The following is a 21,846-nucleotide window of genomic DNA, read 5'->3' on the forward strand; positions in this document are numbered from 1 at the left end:
TTCTCTTTTTTCTGAAAGAAATTCCTTTTATTGACAGTTGCATGTAATGGTGAAGAGGTTGATAAAATTTTTTTCTCTTTCAGTTTTACTCTGTTTCAGAATATGTGTCTTAGAGTGACTCCATCTTGAGGCAGGGAAGTAAATCAGATTTGGTTTAACGGAAAGTAATGGGGAGATCTTTTGAAACAAACTTTTCCTTATTTTAAATATTGGAGTGACTAACTGAAGACGTATTTGTAAAAAGATGTAGCTTTAGGTCTTGGAGACTCTGAGGAGATAATTGTGGATAAAATCATAAAACTATGATAGGTTCAGATTATCACTCTATTCCATTAGGCCTTTGGATTTTGTTCCAATTAGCTTTTGAGGCAAGGATTACATTCTTAATTATCCTTGCATCCCTTTGGATCACGAGTGATGGTGGTAAGGATGAAGATAACTTTCTGAATGCAGAACTTCTTGTATATAAATGATCTTAAAATTAGTTGAATGCCTTGCTGGACATAAATAACTTGGTTAAAGGAATTCTTTTCTCTTGCTGTAGGTGCACATTGAAGATCCACAACCATGACTGCCTCCAAATACTTCACAACCAATAAAAAAGGTAAGTATGAGAACCTGATCACAGCCTTTTTTGAAGATTCTTCAAAAGTTGTGGTGTAAGATTGTTCCAAGTAGAATGCTCCTGACCTCTTCAGACATGTATGTCTTGGACCATCTCACTGGGGATATCCTACAGAAAAGTGTTTTGAGTAAATTATTAAAGTATGGGTTTTTAAAGATACGGCTGTGGTGCACATCATTTTGACTTGAAGGATTTAGTGAAAGGAAGAGATCCAAGATTGATCCATTGAAGATTGATAGATCTGAGGAGGGTAAAAGGAAGAAGCACATTTATTTTCTCTTTTTTAAAAAAATCGAGTGTAAATTGGTTTACAATGTTGTGTTCATTTCTGGTGCACAGCAAAGTGATTCAGGTGTGTGTGTGTGTGTGTGTGTGTGTGTGTGTGTGTGTGTGTATACATATATATATTCTTTTTCAGATTTTTTCCCATCATAGGTTATTACAAGATATTGAATATAGTTCCCTGTGCTATACACTAGGACCTTGTCGTTTATTTAATACATACTAGTTTGTATCTGCTAATCCCAAGGTCCTGATTTATCCCTTCCTCCCCTCCTGTTTGGTAACCATAAGTTTATTTTCTGTGTCTGTGAGTGTTTCTGTTTTGTAAATAAGTCCATTTGTATCTTTTTTTAGATTCCACGTATAAGTGATACCATATATTTGTCTTTCTTTGTCTGACTTACTTCACTTAGTATGGTAATTTCTGGGTCCATCCATGTTCCTGAAAATGGCAGTATTTCATTCTTTTTTATGGCTGAATAATACTCCATAGTATATATAAACCATATCTTCTTTATCCATTCATCTGTGGATGGATGGACACTTAGGTTGCTTCCATGTCCTGACTATTGTAAATAGTGCTGCCGTGAACGTTGGGGTGCATGTATCTTTTCGAATTAGAATTTTCTCTGGATATATACCCAAGAGTGGGTTTGTTGGATCATATGGTAACTCTAGTTTTTTAAGGAACCTCCATAGTGTTTTCCATAGTGGTTGCACCAAATTCTTTTAATTTTTTACTTGGAAATAAACATTTTATTACAAGGAGTACTACTAAAGCAATACAGCAATAAAAAGTAAAAATGAAAGTTCCCTCCCTCCCTATTCCTGTTCCTGATAGGAACTCGGTATGTATCCTCAGTCTTTTCTATGCATGTATTAATACATATGATTTTTAACAAAAAATGATTATGCAAAACAATGCATTGAAATTTGATATTTTCTTATCCTTCCACAGATGATGATTTCATATCATCATTTCTGAATTATTGCTGCCAAAAGGCAAAATCTCAGTGTAATCATGAGGGAACACCCATGACAGCTGAGGGTGTTCTATAAAATGACAGGCCTGTACTTTTTAAAAATGTCATTATCATGAAAGACAAAGGCTGACCAGCTGTTTCAGATTAAAGGAGACTAAAGAGACATGACAGTAAGTGTAGTGCATGATCCTGCATTGAATCCTGGCCCAAGGAGGATGGGGGTAAAATTACTATAAAAGACTTTATCAAGATCTTTGAATAAGGTTTATAGATTAGATAATGACAGTATATCACCGTTAAACTTCCTGATTTTCATTATTATAGCTATGTAACATAATTCCTTGTTCTTAGAAGTTATACACTGACATATTTAGAGCTAAAGAGACATGATGTCTACAGTTTACTTCTTCAATGAATCAGAAAAAAATGTATAAATATATAAAAATTATGATAAAGCAAATGTGGCATAATGTTAGCAGATGGGGAACTTTGCAACTTTTCTTTAAGATTAAAATGATTTCAAAAGGAAAAGAAAATGGGAGGGCACACATAGTGGCCTGGAGCACCAGAAAATTTTCTAGAAAGCACAAGCATATTTCTGTCGTTTGGAGTTATTTAAGGGTAAACTTCTATTATAATACAGAAAACACCATAGAGAGTTGCTTAATTACATTAGCTACTAGTCCATGGCTTTCAGCCTTGCCTGCACATTGGAATTGCCCAGTGAAGTAAAAGACAATAGGTGATGTCCAGTCCTACCCCTGCAGATATCCTGATTTCTTTGGTGTGGCATATGGCCTAGACATGGGGTTTTTTTAAAAGCTCCCCAGAATTTTCTGATGTGTAGCCGAGATTGAGAACTGTTGCTAGCTGCTAGCAATGCTTGGTAGATTTGATTCAGGGGAAAAGGAGGGGGGAAAGATAAGAATTTAATAAAGCTGCAGTATGTATGAGATACCTTGCCTCCGTGCTCCTCCTTGGCTCCACCCAACTTCTTGCTGTTTTTACTGCTTATAGCGTACAAAAGCATTTAGCCCCTTGTCATTCATTTTCAGCTTTTTTTCTTATTCTTTTATCATTCTGAAATGTATTTATTTCTTCTGTTAACATTTTGTGTGCTTTGATGACCAAGATGTTTCTATAATAACACAAAAAGATGTAATTTTAAGACTCACCTAATTTTTCAAACCTTCACTTATAATGGGTCCTGGTAACCTGTTTTTTAATTCAGGATTTATATAAAGGTTTGAGACTTACAGATGAATCATGGCTGGGTAAATACCACATTTTAAAAAAAGGATAGACTGTGTTCCTTTTACTTCCTGTAACACCCACCAGAACTGCCACTGGCGCATATTCTTTAAATTTATGCTGTTGGAGTTGGAATAATTTCAGTTATATCCTGTTTTGATTCTTCAGCTCCTGCTGCTATTCACAATTCAGATTTTCTGAAACCGTGCTGCTTGTCCTTTACTGTTTTCAGAAGTAAATGATGGGAACCCTAAGAGCTGGGTTTAGCAGCAGAGGACTTGGAGAAGAGGAGAGTGACTCTTTAAAAGACCCACCTTTTCTGTCTGTGCTATTTTTGCAGCTGTCAAATAAAAGGGTGATTTTTGTAACAGTTTGTTTGCTTTGTTAGCGATGGATTTTGATGTAACAGGCTTTTTTAGTGCTCACCTTCTAGGCTTCTTGCCAGTTCATCCTTCCCATTTAGAGGCTTCAGCAGATCACCTAGTTTGATGCCCCCACTATTTCTATACTGGTGAACGAGGTTAAAATGAACATCAAGAACAGTCATAAAGGTGGAAGAAAATGAGGCAATACTGTGGATTGAAAGTTGACGTGACAATAGTCAACTTCTTTTTCGTGGTCTTATAGTATATTTTCTTCTTTCTTTTAAAACCAGTTGAGGGCTGTTAACCTTTTTTCTTATTTCAGCTCCAGCTTTCTGAAGATAGGTGAGCCTGGGCCTTAAAATAGTGGTGACAGTCCTGGCATTTCACAGTGCAGGGCCTGAGCAGTCAGTCATTTAAGATTATATCTTTAGAAATGACTCTGGTTTGTACCATTCTTGAAGCTTCAGGATTATTATTTCTGTTCTTAGATTGATTGAACAGGATAGGGCCTTAAAGCCCATTATCATCCTAAAGTACTAATTAGAGCAGTGATTCTCAACCCTGATTATACATTAGAATCACTTGAGGAAACTTTAAAAAATATGAACGTAAGAGTTCTACTCCTTGACATTCTGATTTATTTGGTCCAGAGTGGAGCCTGAGCATTGGCCTTTCTAGATACTTCCCGGGTAATAGTGTGTAGCCAACGTTGAGAAACACTGGATTAAAGAGTCGGGAGAAACAGTTCTAAGGCCAGCTCTGTCACTCGCTCACTTAGTGACCTTTGAGCCTCAGTTGTTTGTGGAGTTGAGAGTAGGTGAATGAGGAGTCTCTTCTGGTTTGAAAACATTGATTTGTGAACCTGTTTGCTGCCTGCATTTATTTTTTTCCCAGGACTTTGAAATTCTGATGGGAGATCATCCCTCAGATGCCGTTCTCTCCCCATCGTAGTAAGATATCATGAGATATCTTTCCTTTTTCCCACTACTGTGCTTCCTGAGATCTGGCTTACACCTTCCTCTCTGGCGATAACCCCAAAATAGCATCCTTATCAATGGGTTGGTTAATATTCTAGGGATTTGAACTGTGCCTATCCTATAATTTTTAAATAATCTTATTTCAGTTGCAGCCCTGCCACTGGTCATCTGTTGTGTTACTTGCTGTATAGTACAGTGTTCTGCTCTAGTTCTCTGATCCTGGGACCTCACCCATTTGTTGTCTTTTAGGAGAAATCTTTGAATTAAAGGCTGAACTCAACAATGAAAAGAAAGAAAAGAGGAAGGAGGCTGTGAAGAAAGTGATTGCTGTTATGACTGTGGGGAAAGATGTTAGGTAAGGGTAATCTCTTCTGCTTTGCTCATTTTAGACTCTTACTCTATGGCTTCTAATGCTTTTTTTTTTTAAGCAGAGGTCTTCATAGAAGCCCACATGATTTAAATTTATTTATTTATTTATTTATGGCTGTGTTGGGTCTTCGTTTCTGTGCGAGGGCTTTCTCTAGTTGTGTCAAGCGGGGGTCACTCTTCACCGTGGTGCGCGGGCCTCTCACTATCGCGGCCTCTCTTGTTGTGGAGCACAGGCTCCAGACGTGCAGGCTCAGTAGTTGTGATGCATGGACCCAGTTGCTCCACGACATGTGGGATCTTTCCAGACCAGGACTCGAACCCATGTCCCCTGCCTTGGCAGGCAGATTCTCAACCACTGCGCCACCAGGGAAGCCCTACTGCTTTTTATTTAAAGCTATTACAGTCAGAACGTATAAGAATGAGTTTGTCCCACTGGAAACATCAGGAAGTGTAGTTGCTTTTATATAAACTCCGTGACTAAGTTTTTTTTTTTTTTTGAGTGAAACGAGTTTGATTTCACTAGCATACAGATCTAGCATAAAACCTCCTGAGAGCTGACACAGTTACAAATCTGTTGCTGAGGTAGTTTTAGAAGATGATAAAAATATACTGAGAAACAGAAGCCCATGTGTACTTTAATTGGCTCAAGCCAGTGCCCTCAACTTTACAACTCTGCCTTTAATTGCCGAATTCAAGATGAAAATCAGTGGTAACAAAATCCAAAGGGTCTTTTTTGTTTTTCCTCCCTTTTTTCCTGTAATTTAGGAAGGCCATTTGGAAATAAATAAGGATTGTCTGCAGGCCCCTGAGGATTCCCGAGATCCTTTCCATGAAATCCATGAAGTCAAAGCTATTCTTGTAATAATACTTAGGTGTTATTTACCCTTTTCACTGTGTTGACGTTTGTATGGCTGGTGCCTTAGTGTGAATTAAGGCAGTGGTGCCAAACTGTAAAAGTAGTCATTGTATTCTTCACCATCATGTGCTTGCAGGAAAAAGGGCAGTTTCACTTAGGACTGTCCTGCATGAAGCACTAAAAATTTATTTCAGTAAACCTTGAACCTTGAGTTCAGGTCTTTTTAATATTCTGTGTGATGAAATAGGAATTAGGCATAAAGTACTTCTACTGCATAGCAAAGTGTGACGGTTGACTTGAAAAAAAGCCCTTGCACAATTGTTTGACTTGGGAACACCATTTCTTTGTGAAAGAAAGATTGACAGACAGAACTATAGTTAATCAGACTTCAGTATTTGGGAGACACTTTATAAAAAATGAGCAAAGTGAACCTGTCACTTCAAGGGAAAAAATTTGACAGTAGATAAATTTCGACTTTAAAGTAAGAATTAGAGTGTTGGAAAACTTGTATCTCCCATCGTGAGCTTGATAGCTTCCCAATACTTAGAGATTTTTCTGATGAGATTGGTGGTGAAATTAATGACTGTGATTATTTGCTGCTGTATAATGAAATATGCCACCAGAGAGAAGATCTGCATAACTCATTGAACCAATATTTTCCAAATGACCAGTGCATACATCACAAAATTATGCATGGGTAAAATATCCATTCAAAATAAGTGATAAATGAATGGATTTTAATGCAACCAAGTACAGAAAGTTTATTGATATGGTTTCAGATTCCATATTGTACCTAACTTTTAAGAAACTACCATTTGTGGACTAAAAACAAAAAGAAAAACAACCATTTGTCTAGCTTTAATGTATCAAAGGAGAACATCCAGTTATATGAAAAGCTATTAAAATACTCTTCTATTTTCCAATTTATATACGTGTATGCAAATGGATTTTCTTCTTATACTTCAGCTAAACAACATTCTACAACAGGTTGAATGCAGGAGCATGTGTGAGAATCCAGCTGTTTTTGTTTAAAGTAGACATTAAAGAGATTGGCAAAAATTAAAACAATGTTATCTTAATTTAAAAAAATAAGTAAAATAGGTAGATTTTTACTTTAAAATATTTATGTTAATATGAAATGCATTGATTTTCCTTTTATTAGTTGGGTCAAATTCTGCTGATAAGAAATGGATGAGTGCAAGAATGCCAAGTAAATTGCAGCATCTAGTGGTGGATGTAAGGTGTAGTAACTCAAACATCTGAGAAGGTCCTAAGGCTAATGATGACCTTCCTAATGTCATTAAGAAAAGGGAGGGGCTTCCCTGGTGTCGCAGTGGTTGAGAGTCCGCCTGCCCGTGCAGGGGGCGCGGGTTCCTGCCCCGGTCTGGGAGGATCCCACATGCCACGGAGTGGCTGAGCCTGTGGGCCATGGCTGCTGAGCCTGCATGTCCGGGGCCTGTGCTCCGCAGCGGGAGACGCCACAGCGGTGAGAGGCCCGCGTACCGCAAAAAAAAAAAAAAAAAGGGAAAAAGAAAAGGGAAGTTTAAATTTAAGTGCATTCTGTGTCAGGCACAGGGACAGATGTTTTTACTTACAATGTTTTTTATAGTCCTCATATCTTCTGAACTAGAGGTTATTCTGAATCAGAAGTTATTCCATGTTAGAGATCAAGCAGTGTATACTTGGAGAGGCTAAAGAATAATCCCAAAGTCATACAGCTAGTGGTAATGTAGCCAGGATTCTAACCTAGGGTCTGAGTCCCAATACCTGTTACTGGTCACTTCCTTCATGGGTGTATATATACAATAGAATCTAAATGTGTACATGGCACACACGTTTAGAACTGTTTCATTTTCTGAAAATGGTTAAAATTTTGAACAAAGGTCCTCATTATCTGAGAACTGTTTTAATAAGGAAACTAATCAAATAAGTTCCCACTGGTCAGGGATGGAAGAATATGTGCATTAAAAAGCATAACAACTGTAGTGCTTTGAACTGCAAAGAATTGATATGAAAAATTATGGTTAATTTTTTTGTGTGACATAGTGATTTTTTTAAAAAGTTTGTAAAGATATACACTAAAATATTATATATGAAATGTTTGTGAAGGATTTGTTTAGAAATTGTTTAGAGCAACTAGATGGGGTAGGGACTGGGGGAAGGCGAGTGGGTTGAGGTTGTGTATGAAACAAGATTGGGTATGTATCAATATTTGTTTGCAGCTGGGTGATGGATACATGGGTTCATTAAACTGCTGTCTCTAATCTGAAACTTTTCATAGTAAAATGTTTTTAAAAAATCTATTTTTAGACATCTTCTTGGGACCATTATTATAAATTCTTTAGTAATTCATTTCTGTGGTAAGTATTATCACTAGTGGACATTTGTGCTCACATCGAATCACTTTTTAAATTAAGGCTGTTTCTTTGTGTTCTGTCCAACAGCCTGGCACCAACATCTGTTCGCTTTCCCTTCCTCTTTTCTCAGCTGTCTCTTTCCAGATGTAGTGAATTGTATGCAGACTGACAACCTGGAACTAAAGAAGCTCGTGTATCTCTACTTGATGAACTATGCCAAGAGTCAGCCAGACATGGCCATCATGGCTGTCAACAGCTTTGTGAAGGTAACTTTTTCCCAGGGACTCAAGAACAGTCTCTTCTACCTCAGAAAACCTTTTCAGAAGTGTCTCTTGATATGGTTAGTGTCTGCATTGCAAATAAGCAACCTCTGTTCCAAAAGAGGGCCTCTAGAGAAGTATTGGCCATTGAGTAGGAATATTCATGATTTAAGCATTCTGTATGCCAGAGTTTGTCTTCCAGTTCAGACCATATGGTGAGCCTTCTGTCAGCTGGGCTTGGTGCATCCTTGCCAGGTGGGAGAAGAAAGCCAGGTGAAACCTCACTGTTTTATCTTCCAAGGCTGACAAAGGTTGGGCATATCATTGTAGTGTCAGTAACCTGGGGTTTTACCTATTTTATCTTTGTAGAAATTATGCTTATGGTTCAGATGTTGTGGAAACTACAGGAGCTACCTTTTAATTTTGTTTTATTGAATAGGTCTTACAATAGTTGATTAACTTTTTTGTTATTGTGGAAATTTTCAAACATATTCAGGTTGAGGGAATAGTATAATAAATTCCTAAAAATCTACCTTGTAGTTTCAGTAGTTACCAACCTATGGCCAGTTTTGTTTAATTTAACTCTCCACACATGCTTTCCTGACCCCCACCTCCTCTCCTACTGGATGATTTTAAAGCAAATCCCAAACATCTTAAGAATGAAAAAATCATTTAATCAGCTGATCATTAAAGAAAAATCCTTAATATTATTGGATATCCAGTCAGAATTCTCCTATCATTAGATTTGATGAACACAGTAATAAGGCTGTTCTTATTAGGGTTTTTGTTTTGTTTTGTTTTCTTTACTTCTTTTTCCTCTGCCTGGAATTTAGTCTACATTAAAAGCAAAAATCAGACAGCATTTCTAAAATTAGCTTCTATTAAATTGTTCTGGAAAATAAACATGCTTTCTTCCTCCTCATGGAATTTTTGTTCTTTTTCTGTGTTTAGCTACAATGTACAGGATCATTATAACATTTCATTCTTTCTGTCTGGTGATTCATAGATGGATGATATCATTGGAAAGAATTTAGTTTACATTTTTTGGAAGTTAGCATGTGCATAGGTTTATAATGTTTAAAGAAAAATTTTAATATAGGGCAATTTAAGGGGTGTTCCTTCTTGGTAAGTGTTCTATTTGTACTGTATTTGGAGGCACTTGCTAGGAAAGGAGAATGTATGTTAATCAGGATTTCAGAGGGCCCTCTCTGCTGCTTCATGCAAGGAACTTATGTTGGGCACAAACCAGCTTCTAGATTCTCCTTTGCTTTCTTGGCTGTAGGCCCCAGATATCCAGCCCTCTTTTCTCCCTGCTTAATATTTGTGGAGTGGGACATATCTTTCCAATTCCTGATTTTTTTTGTTGTTGTTGTTGTTTTTGCGGTACGCGGGCCTCCCATCTCTGTGGCCTCTCCCGTTGCGGAGCACAGACTCCAGATGTACAGGCTCAGCGGCCATGGCTCACGGGCCCAGCCGCTCCGCAGCATGTGGGATCTTCTCGGACTGGGGCACGAACCTGTGTCCCCTGCATCGGCAGGCGGACTCTCAACCACTGCGCCACCAGGGAAGTCCCAATTTCTGATTTTATCCTGTACCAGAATACAAGCCCAAAGCCCTTTTCTGCTTTTAATGCAGGTCCAACAATGGCCATGGGGATGGTAACACCAGCTATCAGCTCTGGAATGAATCCTATAGGGCATTTCTTCATTGTGTATGTAAAGCAGTTAAATGAATTCCTAGCCTAAACTCTTAAATAGGCAACTGTTGTACTTAGGAAAGGAATCGTATGGGAGATGTGTGTTCTGATGTGGAATGAAACTGGAAGCCTACGTTAATTAAATATCCTTTTGTTGCTTATATAAACCAGACTGTTTAGTTTTCTGGTTTATGTACACCTGTAGTTGTCAATGATTGTTTCTTATAGGACTGTGAAGATCCCAATCCTCTGATTCGGGCCTTGGCAGTCAGAACCATGGGGTGCATCCAGGTGGACAAGATTACAGAAGATCTCTGTGAGCCCCTCCGCAAGTGCTTAAAGGATGAAGATCCCTATGTTCGGAAGACAGCAGCAGTCTGTGTGGCAAAACTCCATGACATCAATGCCCAAATGGTGGAAGATCAGGGATTTCTGGACTCTCTGCGGGATCTCATAGCAGATTCAAATCCAGTGGTAATATGTTTCTGCATTTATAAGAGAGCAGTACTTAAAATGGGTCCCTTTAAAAAGCATGTTTAAAATAAATTTTATCTCTGGGACATTGAACCATAGATAAGCTATGTGAAGCATGACTTCTGTGTGTCCCACAGATTGTCTGTCTAACACCCTACATGTTTCTGAGCTGAAAACCAAGTACTAAAATAGAAGGGTGTTTTTTTTTTAATTGAAGTATAGTTGATTTACAATATTGTGTTAGTTTCACACGTACAGCAAAATGATTCTGTTTTTTATATATATGTATTTTCAGACTATTTTCCATTATAGATTATTACAAGATATTGAATATTGTGCCTGTGTTATACAGTAAATCCTTTTGCTTTTCTGTTTTATTTTTTAATTTTTCTAGGTTAATTTTTTTGTGTGTGTGTGGTACGCGGGCCTCTCACTGTTGTGGCCTCTCCCGTTGTGGAGCCCAGGCTCCAGATGCGCAGTCTCAGCGGCCATGGCTTACGGTCCCAGCCGCTCCGCGGCATGTGGGATCTTCCCGGACCTGCATCGGCAGGCGGACTCTCAACCACTGCGCCACCAGGGAAGCCCAATTTTTATTATTTATTAAAATTTTTTAAAAATTATTTTTCCTTATAGGTTATCATAAAATATTGAGTATAGTTCTCTGTGCTATACAGTAGGTCCTTGTTGGTTATCTCTCTTATATATAGTAGTGTGTATATGTTAACTTTAGTTAAAACTGACTTTCCGTGAAATACTATTTGAAAGAGAAAAGATAGTTTGAAGTAAAAAAATTCTCACTGTTAAGTCCTAGGTTAACCTCCCTGAGTCTGTTTCCTCTTCTGTAGAGTGAGAGGTACCAACTTAGAGAGTCGTTAGGAGTATTAATTGAGCTCTTGCATAAAAAGCATCTGTGAAAGTGCCTGGCTTATGAGAGTTCATGAAGTGATGGCTGCTGCTGCCATGGTTATGAAGTAGACATTAGGCAAAGGGTAACATTATTGCTGCAATATTAATGTAAAGGGTTCTGACCCCTTTGATAGCTACACAGGTTCATATGGTAAAATCTTTCTGAGGGAATGAAAGCTAAACTTATTTCCAGACACAGATTTATTAGTCCATTATTTTGAAAGTAAACGTATTCAGAATGAGGAAGCACTTTGGCACGAGAGGAAAATAGCTATGATTTCTTCACACATAATCAGAGTTTTGAAAATTCTGTCTCACTAAATTGATATTTGCGAGAAAGATACACTTTTGGGTGATAGTGATAATTCTCTAGCTTTTGCCCATGCATTAGGATTTTCCCTCCTTACTGCAGTTTTCCTTTTCTCTCTTAGAGGCATTTTGAGGTATTCCAACTTCAGTTAATGTTTACCCCAGAATCTGCCACTCCAGAGACTCTCTTGACAGCCCCACCACATGTACTTTGCTTTTTGTTTGTGAGCTCAGGTCTCCTAAATCCTTTGGCTCAGCGCCTTAGCCCCTTTGATCTTGTCTTCTAAGCCTTCTGACTTCTACCATCTCTCTGAGAACTGCCCCTGGGAATGCCCTTCTTCCATTGCTCTGTCCTGTCTGCCAAAGCACAGACTACTGAATTAGTTAAAAAAAACAAAACAAAAACAACCCCAGAAACATATTTTCGTTTGTTGAGGGTTTTTCTGCACAAGCAGCATGCTCTCAGAACTTGGCCCAGTATGGCCTTTAGCAACGGTTCTAGTTAAACTGCCAGCTTCTTTTAATATGGACTTATTTTGGAAAGCTGTTTTATGAAAAATAACATTTTTTTCTCAGAAAAAGTATGTATTTTATCCATGTGCTAGCCAGCATGTAGAAGCCACAGTGGTTCTCAACTGGGGGCGATTTTGCTTCCTGGGAGACAGTTGGCATTGTCAGGAAACACTTTTGGTTGTCACAAATGATGGGAAGGTTGCTACTGGCATCTAGTAGGTAGAGTTCAAGGATACTTTAAACATCCTGCAGTGCACAGGGAGCCCCCTACAACAACATGAAGGACTAATTTCTTTTAAAAACTGAAGTAATGCCTGACATATAGTAAATGCTTAATAAATGACAGCTATTGAGAAACAGATCTAACGTGACGTACTTTCTGATTATTGTAATTTCTGTTTAGGCTTTAGAAGGTTTGTGGTGGTTTGCTGTCAGTCTGAGATGATAAATGCTGAAAAACTGAAGTCTCTCTAGATCACTTTGTAAATTTTAGAAGGATTTTTGTCAGAATATGTTTGTTGTCCTCGTGGGCAACGTTAAATCATCTCTTAATGACCTCATTTAATTTAGTACTTTATATGAATTCTGTTATCCCTAAACATATATCAATAAATAGAAGAAGAGTTATAAAATTAAAATATTATACAGAAGCAAAATTAGAAATGCGTGATGCTCTTCATGCCCAGCGTCCATAAAGGAGTACCAGAGCTGGTAGAATTTTAGGCATGTGTGAGAGTGTCAGTATGTGGTAAGCACTGGGTAAGAATGATGTAGGAGGTAACATGTTCACTCAGTCTGTGTCTGGATGCTCCAAGTAAGTAATGTTGTATTTGGTACTAAAAGATGAGTTGCTGGTAATTTCTGCAGGATCAGAGTGTTGAGTAAGTGGAATCATTGGAGGCTGCTCTGTTATAAGGGCAAGTGCCCGTCTCAGTGCTTTTCGGTTTTTAAATTCTTGCAGAGGAAGGAAACAATTTTTGTTTTCCTTTATGATAAACTTTGTGGAGATCTTTTTATGTGTATTCTCACCTTAGGAATTTTAATCATCAGTTTTCATTTTATCAGTTATTACTAACTTAGGTTTTTTTTTTTTTTAAATCTCATTTTGGGGGCGGGTTTTTAGATTTAGAGAAAAGTTGCAAAGACCATACAGAAAGTTCTCATATACCTATCTTCACACAGTTTTACTTAATGTTAACATCTTACATAACCATGGTACCTTTGTCAAACTAAGAAATTGGCGTTGGTACATCACTATAAACTGAAGTACAGACTTTATTTCACCTGTTTCAACACAAATATCCTTTTGCTATTCCAGGATTCAATCCAGCATACCAAGTTGCATTTAATCACTTCCTTTTATAAAGAGTTGACTCACTCTTTATGAAAGTATCTCAAAAACAGAAAAGTGCTTTGTAACTGTGAACTTTTTTTTTTTTTTTCGCTCCAGTACTAACACATGAGGATTAAAACTCAGGCTCTGAAACCAACCAGACTTGGATGTGTATGCTGGTCTGCCATTCTTAGCTTGGTGGTCTCCCTAAACATCTCAGTATCCTCGTCTACAAAATGGAGATTATAAACAGTGCCTCTATCATTGGAACGTTGTGAAAAATAAAAGAGGGCTTGCAAAGCACTTAATAGTGAACCTGGTATAGAGTAAGCCCTTAATAATAACAAAGGTTTCTTTATTGTATAGTGATCGTGGTGCTGGTTATGAATGATTTTAGAAGGGTTAATATTTCAACGGCAAATTTATTTTTTAAAGGTATTTAATTCTTTTTTTAACTAAAGCTGTTTTTAGTATTTTTTATAATTTATTTATTTTTCACTGTGTTGTGTCTTCGTTGCTGTGTGCAGGCTTTCTCTAGTTGCGGTGAGCAGGGGCTACTCTTCCTTGCGGTGTGCGGGTTTCTCATTGCATTGGCTTCTCTTGTTGCAGAGCCCGGGCTCTGGTCTCACGGGTTTCAGTAGTTATGGCACGCAGGCTCTAGAGCGTAGGCTCAGTAGTTGTGTCACACAGGCTTAGCTGCTCCGCGGCATGTGGGACCTTCCCGGACCCGGGGTCAAACGCGTGTCCCCTGCATTGGCAGGCGGATTCTTAACAACTGTGTCACCAGGGAAGTCCCAAAGATATTTAATTCTTTTGTATACATTATTTAAAGCCAGACATTATTTTTTAGCGTGATTCTGAGGGCAGCTTATCTACAAATGAAGTAACTCTATTTACAGTATTACTTAACACATCATTTCAGGATTACTTTTAAAAGATAATTGTTCAAGGATATGCCTAAAGCAGTTTTTGTAGGCAGCTTCCTGAAAACTGGATCTGTTGTACATAGTAATTCAGTAGTGTACCAAAAGATCACGGCTTATTCATTTCTTAGTGTCCCTTTTAAAATGATCTCAAGACTCTAATTTGGCAGGGGATTACTTACTCTCAAAAGGGAGATAATGGTGTAATAATAAATTTTTTGTATTGTTTATTTTGCAGCATGCTTTTGTGTGATTTTAGGGCTGGTGGGCCAAGTAACTCTTGGCTTCTTAGGAGTGCCTTTTGTCCATTTGTAGATATTTATTTGTAGTGTTTCAGCTTTGTGAATATTCGCATTTCATCAAAACACATCTTAAGCTACTTATGTAAGCCCCTTAACTAAGTAATGAGTTTTATTGAGTCTAATTTTTAAATCTTACTTGTTACCAGATATTCAGACTCTCTTGCTGTTAACGGTATGTGTTGACTTCACTAGGTAGCTGTGTTCACTTAGCTTCCTCATTCTGGGAAAGAAGATGGGGAAAAAAACGGAACATTGCAGAATGTCATATGTAGTCAGCATATTATTAGTTGGCAGTCGGGACAGTGTCTTGGATTAAAGCATGACTGTAAAATTAACTGGTACCGTATAGTCATTGTATTCTTTTTTTTTAACAATGCATTTTAAAATTTTTATTTATATATTTATATTGGCTGCGTTAGGTCTTCGTTGCTGCACGCAGGCTTTCTCTAGTTGCGGCGAGCGGGGGCTACTCTTTGTTGCAGTGCGTTGGCTTCTCATTGCGGTGGCTTCTCTTTTTTTTTTTATTAATTAATTTATTTTTGCTGTGTTGGGTCTTTGTTTCTGTGCGAGGGCTTTCTCTAGTTGTGGCAAGTGGGGGCCACTCTTCATCGCGGTGCGCGGGCCTCTCACCATTGTGGCCTCTCCTGTTGCAGAGCACAAGCTCCAGAGGTGCAGGCTCAGTAGTTGTGGTTCATGGGCCCAGTTGCCCCGCGGCATGTGGGATCCTCCCAGACCAGGGCTCGAACCCGTGTCCCCTGCATTAGCAGGCAGACTCCCAACCCCTGCGCCACCAGGGAAGCCCGCGGTGGCTTCTCTTGTTGCGGAGCATGGGCTCTAGGCACGGGGGCTTCAGCAGTTGTGGCATGTGGGCTCAGTAGTTGCGGTGCGTGGGCTTCAGTAGTTGCAGCACACGGGCTCAATAGTTGTGGCTCGAGGGCTCTAGAGCACATGCTCAGTAGTTGTGGCGCATGGGCTTAGTTGCTCCGCGGCATGTGGGGTCTTCCCGGACCAGGGATCGAACCCGTGTCCCCTGCATTGGCAGGCAGATTCTTAACCACTGTGCCACCAGGGAAGTCCAGTCATTTTGTTCTTAAGGAGATGATAATGACTGAAACATGCTTAGAATAAATGCCCTGTGCTTTAACGTGTTATTTGAGGCAACTCCATAAAGAAGAAAGTGAGATTCTGAACTGTTGCTGATTTTCAAGAGGATAAAAGTATGCAAATCACCTTTATTTTCCATTATAATAGTTTTGGTCAGTCATTCTACTGCGTTCAATTTATTCAAGTCTTCAGGGGCAGCAGCCAAAAGGATTGTAAATTGAGCGGGAAAATTGAAGTGTTTGTTCAGAGTGTTTGACCTTGAAGGTCATTGCTAGAAATGAAAGTCTTCTAAATATAGTTAATAGGAGGAAGTCACTATATTGGGAAGTGCTATCTTTCTTGGGTTCTGAGGCTATGAAAATGAGTGAAATTAGAGAGATCATTCAAAGGAACAGGGAAATGTGTGAGAGATTTCTCCTAAAGTAGCTTCTGTCTGTGATACTCCACTCCCAACGTATATCTAGATTTCCTTCTAGAGTTCTTTTTTTACAGGATCATTTTTATTTTAATCATACCCACCACTCCATCTTGCTCCTTAAAAAAGAAAAATGAGGTCTGGGACTTCCCTGGTGGTCCAGTGGTTAAGACTCCACTTGCAGGGAAGAAGATCCCGCAAGCCACAGGGCGCAGCCAAAAAATAAAAATAAAAAAAGTAATTTCAAATTTATGTCCTCAGAATTGCTGCATATGAGACAGGGGTAGCTTATAAATCAGATTTTGTAGCTGGATAGTAAACCTTGCCTCTTTGAAGTGCTGCTAGGATGTGATTATCTCTGAACTATATAAAGTAGGAGAATACATTTTTCTCGTTGTATAAATCTGCCTGGAAATAATGTTTTGATTATATTATTCTCCCCAGCTCCGATTTTTCTTTCCCTTTCCCTTTCCCCCATTTGATGTTCACAACTCTTGGAACTTCTATAAATGCAGGCGGCAGAGTGATTAGTACTCAGACACTAGAATCAGATACAGGCCTTGAGTTTGTTTTTTTTTTTTTTTTGCGGTACGCAGACCTCTTACTGTTGTGGCCTCTCCCGTTGCGGTCCCGTTGCAGAGCACAGGATCCGGACATGTAGGCCCAGCGGCCATGGCTCACTGGCCCAGCCGCTCTGGGGCATGTGGGATCCTCCCGGACCGGGGCACGAACCCGTGTCCCCTGCATCGGCAGGCGGACTCCCAACCACTGCGCCACCAGGGAAGCCCCAGGCCTTGAGTTTGTATTCAAGCATTTTCCCTTTCCAGCTTTGTTGGCTAAGCAAGTCACTGAATTTCTCTAATCCTATTTATAAATTCATTTTTAAAGCCTATTTCCTTATCTGTAATAGGTGGATTTTGATAGCAACTACCTTAGAGTTGCTGTGAAGGTAAATGGCATAGTAAGTGTTCAGTAAGTTTTAGCTATTATTGTCTTTTATCTCTTCCAGTTCTATTAGGTATAGTATAAAGTAAGTCAAAACACAAATTGCTTACGTTAAAAAAAAATTCAGCAGACTCCAAGGGTCCACAATGAACTGTCAGATTGAAGGGAAGTCTGTAGTTAAAGCAGAGAAAAATTTGTCTAGTATTGAGTGTGATTTTACACACACACATGCACGTGCACGCATACTTCTGTATGTATGTATATGTTTGTGTTTAATATCTGTATCTGTAAAGTATACATATTATATTAGGTCTACAGGGGGTAGGAGTGGGATGGGGAGGAGGAATGTTTTATTGCAGTCTTCCAAAGAACAGAATTTACCATAATTGGGAGGCAAGATGAATTAAAAAAAAATTTCTTTTGATGCTATGGGACATGTTCCTTTGTAGCTTACATGCCAGCTCTTTGTAAGTCAACCAATGTGCTGAGAAAACTCACTTAAACCCTATTTATAAATCCATTTTTAAAGCAAAACTTCCTTTAGAAACCCCTTTCTTTCTTGGGAATTCCAGTTTTTCTGAGATTATAATTAAAAAGCCATTGTTCTTTTCATGGCAGTGTTTCCTAAAAGAAGTGCCAGTTTTCTGGGAGGAAAATGTTATGCATGTTAGTCTTAGTTCACATTCAAAGTAATGGTAAAAGAGAAAGAGACATAACCTTTGTTTTAATACACTAGTAAACCAGGGCAGTTACTGCAAGAGTCAGATTTTTTCTTTTGATAATGAATTATTGTTTGGAGAAGGCTCTCTGGGAAGAGGAAGTAAATCATGTTTCAATCCATTATTTTTAAAGTTTATTTTTACAAACAGATAATATATGTACTACATTCTATACAAAATTCCAAAGAAACACAGAGACAGGTGAGTTGTCCTGTATACCCCAGCTACCCAGCTGCTGTCTTGAAGTCAGTCTTTGCCTGCTTGAGATTCGATGCTCATTTTAAGTTTCCATTAGAGTGAGAGAAGCATGGCTTACTGACCAGGAGAACTCTAAGCAGCTCTTTATGGGCCCACCTCAGTATATTTCTGAAAACTTAGCAGTATGAATGTGAAGATTAGGAGATGAAAGCGGAAAGGTAGAATAGAAGGAATTTTAGAGGAATAGCAGTAGAGTTTTGTTATTGGGGGTGTATCTCCTCTGGTCAGTCATTGGCTCAGTGACCATTTGGCAGTGATCTTTTTTCCCCATGCAGACTTTTCTAAACATAATCATATAATCTGATCTCTCTGGATCTTTTAATTAGATTTACTTTTCCCTGTTTCTTTTCTTGTTTTAATGTGATAATAAGTGAAAATTGCCTGTTTTACCACCAGAACCTATACGTCATTAGCTGCATTATATACTTGGTTTAATTTCTAGTTACCTGTGATGGTAGCAGAGGAGTTCTGATTGTTCATTCTGTTCATTTCCTGTTAACAGACCTCATATTTAGTTTTTTTTAACATTAAAAAGATTTGAGTGGCAGAAATGGTAAGTTGTGACAGGACATTTGTTTTGGACGAACTGGTGACCAAGACTGGGCATGTGTTGGCAGCAAGAGAGGAAAACAGGCATTTGTTCTTCCAGTGTGACATTTTGATCCTTTATCCTGTAATCCAGTGTATTAAGTGTATTATACAGGGGAAACACAGTACCTTTTCCCTGCATGTAAAGCACTGAGATGATGGAGATTATTGTTTCACTTTTCATGCTTTTAATTTTTACTAAAGGCCATGCTTGATGGTGTGGTTGGCAAAGAAAAATTAAGTCAGGAAAGAACCTCATGCATGCTATCATGTGATAGGTGAACTAGATAATCCTTCTCGATTTGTCTTAATAACAATAAAATATTATATCCATAATCATACTTACCAAGTGAACCTTTGATTTTTTTTCATCTTGGAATTTTTTGTCCTGACCACTAAGTTATAACTGAAGGTGATTCCATTTGTGGCATCATTATCTTAGTTAATGGATACTGTCATGAATGTATTATTTGATTTAAAAAGCCATATTCTCTAGAATTTATCTTCTAGGTAAAATCATATACTGGGATAATCTGCAGAGTACCCAAGTGATATGGATATTAAAATCAATAGCTAAACTGTAACCATTATGTTTCTTCTCTTGCTAGCAAAAGGATAATCATACAACTCTTAGTTTCTCAAGCTTTTAACAGGGACTTCAGTCAGAACTAAAAATGAGTTGACATTTTTGAGAATCTTTTCAATATACATAATTAATGAAGCTGCTACCTATTGCATCTCACTTATGCTTACAGAATATTTATATATAGCCTTACTGTGCTAATATTTAGCGACAGCTGAGAGCCTCACTGCAAAATGTTGTTGTAAATTCATTTTTACAGAGCTATAGTTTTTTGTCTGTTTTGTTTATTTTTCTGTGTTTTTATAATCTTAAAATTACTTTAAACATTCATTGGTTGTAGATTTCTTAGTTAAATTAGACATAATCTGTAATTTTGATAAAGTGTCCACTGTTTTGTCTTGCAGCTAGTATGGATTTCTGGGTCTGTTAAGTCAGGATACAAGTGTACTTTCTTAAATTTATTTATTTTATTTAGGGCTGCATTGGGTCTTCGTCGCGGTGCGGGCTTCTCATTGTGGTGGCTTCTCCTGCTGCGGAGCATGGGCTCTAGGCGCATGGGCTTCCGTAGTTGTGACACACAGGCTCAGTAGTTGTGGCTTGAGGACTCTAGTGCGCAGGCTCAGTAGTTGTGGCGCACGGGCCTAGCTGCTCCGTGGCATGTGGGATCCTACCGGTCCAGGGCTCAAACCCGTGTTCCCTGCATTTACAGGCGGATTCCTAACCGCTGCGCCACCCGGGAAGTCCTCAACAGAATTTTTTTTTTTTTTTTTTTTTGCGCGCGGGCCTCTCTCTGTTGTGGCCTCTCCCATTGCAGAGCACAGGCTCTGGACGCAACAAGTGTACCTTCTTATATTTGGTAGCAATTTTTCATTTATCATACTGCCTGAGTTAAGGATACATTTGAGGTACCATATTTCATTGATTCTAAGATGCATTATTATTTCCTGTATTACGTAGAAAGAAAAATACCTCCTATTAAACTGACATGCCGTTGATTATTAAATATATCCCAACTTCAGAGATGTTAATATGAAAAACTGTGCAACTTAGTCTTGATGAATTATGGTAATATTGCCACGTTAACTTTGTATAAGGCTTTGTAGAAAGCACTTATACGTAAGTCATCTGATTTTATCCTCAAACTAAAGCTAATCTGTGAGGTGGATTAAATTATCCCATTTTCAGATGAGGAAATTGAATTTCATGGAGATTCTGTGCTTTCCCAACATCATGTTACAGTGAACTACGGTTTCAGGGTCACATTTTCTTACTCTGAGACTTAAGGTGTGATTGACACCTGAAGTATCACCCCCCACCCCCAGTACATGCACGCCCATACACCTATAAAATTGTTTGGCCTAGATTTTTCTTTCCGTTGCCTAATGTACATGTTTCATATTTAAACTTCACTGTTTTGTGTTTTTTGTCATGTTTTGGCTGCGAGGCATGTGGGATCTTAGTGCTCCAACCAGGGATCGAACCCATGCCCCCCTTCAGTGGAAGCATGAGTCTTAACCACTGGACCGCCAGGGAAGTCCCTAACCTTCACTTCTTTTACAGCTGTTCATGTGTCTTAATTCTACTGATAGTGTTGACTACTATTAAAATTATTATTGTTTTAATAGTAAATCATGAGGGACTCTCTGCTAATATGTGAATTGTTTTAATTCTGTGTTGCTTGACCATGAGGAAGCTATATATGCCATCATTGGTGGTTTATTATACATTTTGAAAGCAGTGTATCTCTTTCTAGCTGACTGCGTAAAATGTTCAGGAACGGTTATGGGTTGAGATCTATGAAGTGATCCAGAGAAATAGTTGTACTGTTCTTGACAAATCAAGGTCATATCTACTTCTTTCCCAGGTGGTGGGTAATGCTGTAGCAGCATTATCTGAAATCAGTGAATCTCACCCAAACAGCAACTTACTCGATCTGAATCCACAGAACATTAATAAGCTACTGACAGCCCTGAATGAGTGTACCGAACGGGGCCAGATTTTCATCCTGGACTGCCTGTCTAATTACAACCCTAAAGATGACCGGGAGACTCAGAGGTCAGTCTGTTTTTCTGGATAGTATCTAGGAGTCTTGCCCGGTTCAATAATTTCTAGTAAGTCTGTATTAGAATAAGGGTCTGTTACGTTGGGAAAAGCAGTGGCTTATGGGATATATATTGCTATCCTGTGGTATTTTCTCAGTGTATTTAGGAACATTTTAGGTGGTAGAGTAAACCATGCAAAAAATAGCTCTTCCTAAGAGGAGATGTGTATTTTTCATTTCTTCTTTCAACAGTATAGTTACAACCCTCTGAAAAACTCTCCCTCATCATGGTCTCACATCTCCCATACAGCAATTCCTAGCCATTTGGCAAACAAAGGTTTTTTGAGTGTCTCTCACTGTAGTAACAAAATTTTCGTTCTTTTAGATACATAGTAAGTGGCTTGATACTAGT

General features: G+C 38.5%; 1 protein-coding gene across 1 annotated transcript in view; it reads left to right on the forward strand.

The window, feature by feature from the left end:
- Positions 1-21,846, forward strand: part of LOC125960294 (AP-2 complex subunit beta-like) — a 79,603-nt gene that overhangs the window by 10,445 nt on the left and 47,312 nt on the right. The window contains 5 exon segments of the mRNA XM_049701823.1: positions 545-604; positions 4,733-4,838; positions 8,196-8,331; positions 10,250-10,495; positions 21,258-21,448. Of these exon segments, the coding sequence (XP_049557780.1) occupies positions 568-604; positions 4,733-4,838; positions 8,196-8,331; positions 10,250-10,495; positions 21,258-21,448 (716 nt within the window). The 5' untranslated portion in view covers positions 545-567.

Source organism: Orcinus orca, chromosome 19, assembly GCF_937001465.1.
Source record: "Orcinus orca chromosome 19, mOrcOrc1.1, whole genome shotgun sequence".
Lineage (NCBI taxonomy): Eukaryota > Metazoa > Chordata > Mammalia > Artiodactyla > Delphinidae > Orcinus > Orcinus orca.